We start from the raw sequence: 6022 nt of genomic DNA on the forward strand, positions 1-6022 counted from the left end.
TGAGATTTAAACATATTTGGTGTGCTTATTGTCCTCACTGATGAAGTGTGGCCTCTGAGTTTACTTTATGAGTTCTCTTATTATGTCCCTAATAATTTTCATTGGCTTGTTTGCTCTCTAGTGCAACAAGATATATGAGGCTTTTGTATCTTTTGTGTCAAGACAACTCTCTGGAGTTGTTACTTTTATGGGGAAATGATACTTTGTATTCACTGGCTTTGCCTAAGGAGTAATTGTGACTAAATATATGTTTTGTCTTTTTTTTTTTTTTTAAGACAAAATACATCATGATTTTTTAAAAGATAGTCTATTTTATTTTGTTTTTAAATATATTTTTATTGATTTCAGAAAGGAAGGGAGAGGGAGAAATAGAAACATCAGTGGTAAGAGCAAATCATTGATCAGCTGCCTCCTACACAGCCCCTACCTGGGGATCAAAAGTGCAACCCGAGCATGTGCCCTGACTGACCAGGAATCAAACTGTAACCTCCTGGTTCATAGGGCAACACTCAACCACTGAGCCACGCCAGCTGGACCCCATCATGATTTTATACTGATGCTTCCACTTTGAATTCAGGTGACATAGTTTTTACATCTTCAGTCTCACATTTGTTTCTCCTTTTTCCCATGTGAAAATCAAATCTCAGTGACTCCAGTATAATACTGATTTAATGAATCCAATAGTCACATACAAAGTATCAGAATAACAATATAATTCTGAGAATATTAAGAAAATTTCCATACTTTGCCTTTTGGGTTATTCGTAAGGAATATTCATAACAGTTGATTTTTTAAAAAATTGATTTTTAGAGAGGGAAGGAGAGAGACAGAGAGAGAAGCATTGATGTGAGAGTGAAACCTCAATCTGCTGCCTCCTGCATTCCCCCTACCAGGATTGAGCCCTCAACCAATTGAGCCAAACTGGCCAGGACAGAGTTGATTTTTATTTTGGTTCAAAGCCACTTAGGATTTCTCTGTGTTATATTATTAATAAATGCACATTTTGGCCCAATTTGCTTTTAACTTTTGCAAATTGATTTTTTTATTTGATTTTCAGTATGTGCATTGTTTAAAAGCAAAGTATTTTAAATAAATATTCAGATATATACAAGGTATCCCCAAAATATATATGCACACTTTGAATAATTATAAAGGCAGTGTTGCCCGGCCAGTGTTGTTGCTCAGTGGTTGAGCGTCTACCTATGAACCAGGAGGTCATGGTTCGATTCCTGCTCAGGACACATGCCTGGGTTGTGGACTTGATCCCCAGTAGGGGGTATGCAGGAGGCAGCCAATTAATGATTCTAGCCATTGATATTTCTCTCTTTCTCCCTCTCCCTTCCTCTCTGAAATCAATAAAAATACATATTTTTTAAAAGGCAGTGTTTATGAAAATACACTTCATTTTTTTAAATGTTATTTAATCTAGACATAGTGTGTGTATACATTTTTGGGACACCCTGTATATGTGTATGTAAGTATGTCTTCATATTTCCATCTGACTTAGCTAAAGAATAGCTTATGATACATACTCTTCTTGCCTTGCCTTTTTTTCTTTAATCTGTATATTCTAGGAATCACTTCATAGTAGTATCTAGAGCAGTTACTCAGTTCTTTTTATATCTGCATGTTACTCAGTTGTGTGTATGTATCCTGGTGTATTCAGCCATCGATGGAATGTTGGGTTGGTTTGTGTGTGGTGGAGAGAGTCTGCCTTCCACCCCCGACCCTACATTACAAATAGTGTCAGTGAATAGCTGTGTGCTTCCTTAAAAAAAACAAAACTGTTTTGGCCCTGGTTTGGTAGCTTAGTTGTTTAGCATGTCATCCTAAAGGTGTGGGTTCTCCCCCTCTCCCCCTCTGCCCCGCTCCCCCTCCCCCTGTCCCCCTCTCTCTCCCTCTCCCCCTCTGCCCCGCTCCCCCTCCCCCTGTCCCCCTCTCTCTCCCTCTCCCTCTCTTCCTGTCCCTCTGCCCCCTTCTCCCCCTCTCTCCCTCTCCCTCTCCCTCTCCCTCTCCCTCTCCCTCTCCCTCTCCCTCTCTTCCTGTCCCTCTCCCCCCTTCTCCCCCTCTCCCCCTCTTCCTCCTCTCCCCTTCTCCATTCTTTCTCTCTGTAAAAATCAGAAAGTAAAAAAAACAAAAAACTGTTTTGGTCAGTGTATATTTGGGAAAGATTTCTAGGAGTGGGATTGATGTTCATAAGAGTTGTGCTATTTTGCATGCCCATCATTAATGTATCAGATTGTTTTGGATTTTGCCGATTGCATAAATAAATTTAATTCAACTTTAATTGCATTTCTCTTAGCAAGGTTTAGCATCTTTTTCATATGTTTCAGAGTCATTTGCCTTTTTTTTTTTTTTTTACTGTGAACTCTCAATTTTTCTAACTCATTTTTAGATGGGATTGTTGGCTTTTAAATCTATTTTTAGAATTTATGTATTCGGAATATTAACCCCCTTGTCTTAGTTAAGTTGCATTTAGTTTGGACATCTGTGTATTTGCCATACATAAGTTTCAATTAATTAAATATATCAATTTCTTTTTATTTGCCCTACTGATTCTACAACAGGCAGAAATAATGTCGTGTAAAATAAGTTAAAAATTTTAATTAAATATATTTGTAAAAATATACACTTAGTCCTTTGTAATTATGTGTTCCTCTTTCTTCTAGGCAAGGATAAAAGCCATCAATACATTTTTTGCTAAGAATGGTTTTCGATTAATGGATTCTAGTATGTATAGTCAGCCCATTCAAACTCAAGCACAGTATGCCTCACCAGTCTTTATGCAGCCTGTATATAGTCCTCACCAACAGTACTCCATCTATAGTATTGTGCCTCAGTCTTGGTCTCCAAATCCTGCACCTTACTTTGAAACACCACTGGTAAGTGAGATCTTTACAGAATAATAAAATTTTTCACTCAAGCCGAAATTTGAAGAAATCAGCTAGACTGGGATTTCATTTTTTGTTTTGTTGATTGTTTATTTTCTGCTTTTTAAGTAATGATGAGGATATACAATATCCCATAGCAAAGGTATGCATATGACTGTTTCTACAATTTCATTCTTTAAATTTTGCTGAGTGGATTAAAGTTAGAGACTGGATAAATCCATTGGTTTAAATTGCTTTTAGTTTTGTGAAACTTACTCAAAAGTGTTCTTTATGAAGTAATTAACCAGTGATTTCTTGTTCTATAATGTACTGCAAAAGTGAAAAAGTAAAATGTTTAAAATTATTTTGAGCTTCTAGAAGAAATTGATGCTAGGTTAAGTCATCAGAAATTTCTTATGACCTTCACTTCAGATGTTGCCTTTACCATTAACTGTTTTTAAACATTAAATTTTTTTTTTAGGCTCCCTTTCCAAATAGTAGTTTTGTGAATGGCTTTAATTCACCAGGATCTTATAAAACAACTGCTGCTGCTGTGAATATGGGTCGACCATTCCAAAAAAATCGGTAAGATAAAAAAATCATGGCTGGAATTTATTGTAAGCCATTCTCAGTAGTTCTTAGAGAGTTACTGTACTGTGTTCATTGCAGTGCTGTGTTATTTGCAGATTCAGATGAATGGAATTTTTTTTTTGTACAAAATATATGAATGATTTAATCTAGAATTTATAAACACACTTTGACCTCAGAGTTGATAATGGGTATAGAAAGAACTTGGGACTGAGATTGTACAAACTGATTTAAAAATAAATAAATAAAGGGAGCAGAAAATATTTTATGGTAGTAACATAAAAATCTAGTGTTTAAATGCCATTTAGTATGTTAAATAGGTAACATTTTGGAGAATGAGCATTTTTTTTTTTTTTTTGAGGATAGAAATGTTAACTGAATTGAGTAGTAATATTGGGAATATGAATTATTTAGGATTTTTAATAATTGGCTTTTTGAAACAATTTTCACTTATTACAGTGTATAACATGACATTCATTGGGCATTTAATGTTAAAGCTCTGTTTTAAGGGCTTTACATGTTTTAATCAGTTAATTTTCACAACCCTTAAGATTGATAGTCACTGTATCTATTTAAAAATTAGAAAATTGAGACATATAAGGTTCAATATCTTATCTGCAAGCACATAGCTAGTAGCTGGCAGAGCCAAGATTTGAGTCAGGCAGTTTGACTCTAAAAGTCTACACTTATGTTCTGAATATGTTATTGAGAACTCTGGAAATACTAGAGGCCCGGTGCACGGATTTATGCACATTGAAAGAAAATTTATTAGAAGGTGGCCAGTGGGACTGGACTGGGCAAGATGGGCCGGACACACCCTTGGAGCCGACCTCCTGCAGTCCCTCCCCAGCGGCCACACTTGGGGCATGCTCTGGGGCTCGAAGGGCGTCTGCAAAGTGAGCGGGGTCCCTCGGCCTGGCCTGTAGGGATCGGGCCAAAACTGGCAGTCCAACATCCCCCGAGAAGTCCCGGAGTGTGAGAGGGCACTCTGCAAAGTTGCTATCGCTCAGCAGCTCCTGTGTTGAGCATCTGTCCCCTGGTGGACAGTGCACGTCATACCTACTGGCCGGTGTCTTAGCCTTTTACATATTTAGATTTGCTATAATATAAAATATTGATATGTCTCTTAAGTATTCTTTATATAAGCATCAACTAATAATCTTAATAATTTGGTATATATTACGGCTTTTGACAGAGTATGAGTAATCAAAGAAAAAAGTGCTCATATAGAGGTTTAGAATTATTTAATAGTTTTACATTTGTTATTTTTTGTTTGCTTATTTTGTGAGCCTCCTGGGTTTTGTGTTTATTTTCATGAAATTATTTCTTTTGAGTAATTTCTCTTGCCAGGTCTTGTTCTCCCAGTTGATTCTTTTCTGGCAAAGAGACCACATAGGGTATGTTTTTCCAAGATGACATCTAGAAACTGAATTCTTTGTTGTGAGGTTTTTCGGAAACATGTTCCACTAGAGAAAGAAGCCTTATGTATTAAAAAATATCTTTAGTGGATTCTGCAAGTATACATATGTACTACCCTCTAATGGTCACAATTTGTGTACTCACTTTAGCTGAACACCGTTGGTTAAAGCATTGGAAGATCATTTCTTTAAGTATTAGGAAAATTTTACTACATATACACTTTTTCTCCCCATTAATATATGTTTATTGATTTCAGAGAAGGAGAGAGAGTTAGAAACATCAGTGATGAGAGAATCATCGAACGCCTGCCTCCTGCACGCCCCCTAATGGGGATGGAGCCCACAATCCAGGCATGTGCCCTTGTCTGGAATCAAACCCCGGGCCCTTCAGTCCAGTAGGCCATTGCTCTCTATCACTGAGCCAAAGCGGCTAGGGCTACATATACACATTCTTATTCTTATGAACAAAATATTATTTGTGCTCTTATACATGACTTAGTTTGGTAATACACTAACAATTTACTGCAAAATTTTATATTGCTAGGACTTGTGAGTAGAAAAGCACAGTGAGTTTTAATTACATACCTTGTCCTTTAACTCCCGTCCTCTTGTTCAAATGGATTACTTCATTGGAGGCAAGGATGTTTTAAATCTGAAAAGACCAGGGTGTTAGGATGTAGTTTTAACTAATGTTATGATGAAGAAAGTGAAAGTTGAAGAGGACAAATATCTTGCTAGGATTACATGGCTAGTTATTATCCACACACTTGAGATTTAGAACATTTCTTTTCTCTGTACCTTAGCTGGTAAAGTTTTTCTTAAAAATACCAAAGGGGTGAATTTTTAAGTAGGACAGACATCTTTGTTATGAGATAAACTAAAGCAATTTAAATTTTTTTTAATTTTTATTATTTATTTTAATAAATCTTTATTGTTCAGACTATTACAGTTGTTTCTCTTTCTTTTCCCCAATAGCTCCCCTCCACCCGGTCCCCCCCCACCCCCCCTACCCTCTCCCCCCACTGTCCTCACCCAACAGCCCTCCCCTACAGGCCCAGTCACCCCCAACTGCCCTCTCCTTCAGGCCTGGTCCCTTCCAACTGCCCTCTCCTTCAGGCCTGGTCCCTTCCAACTGCCCTCCCCTGC

At 37.2% G+C, this 6022-nt stretch overlaps 1 protein-coding gene across 7 annotated transcripts in view; it reads left to right on the plus strand.

Moving 5' to 3' along the window:
• LARP4 (La ribonucleoprotein 4) overlaps window positions 1-6022 on the plus strand; it is a 69084-nt gene that overhangs the window by 43652 nt on the left and 19410 nt on the right. For all 7 annotated transcript variants that reach the window (XM_079774146.1, XM_079774148.1, XM_079774147.1 and 4 more), the window contains 2 exons: window positions 2670-2882; window positions 3352-3455. In XM_079774146.1, coding sequence (XP_079630272.1) covers window positions 2670-2882; window positions 3352-3455 — 317 coding nt within the window. The remainder of the gene's footprint in view (window positions 1-2669; window positions 2883-3351; window positions 3456-6022) is intronic.

Source organism: Cnephaeus nilssonii (assembly GCF_951640355.1).
Source record: "Cnephaeus nilssonii genome assembly, chromosome: 6".
NCBI classification, from domain to species: Eukaryota; Metazoa; Chordata; class Mammalia; order Chiroptera; family Vespertilionidae; genus Cnephaeus; species Cnephaeus nilssonii.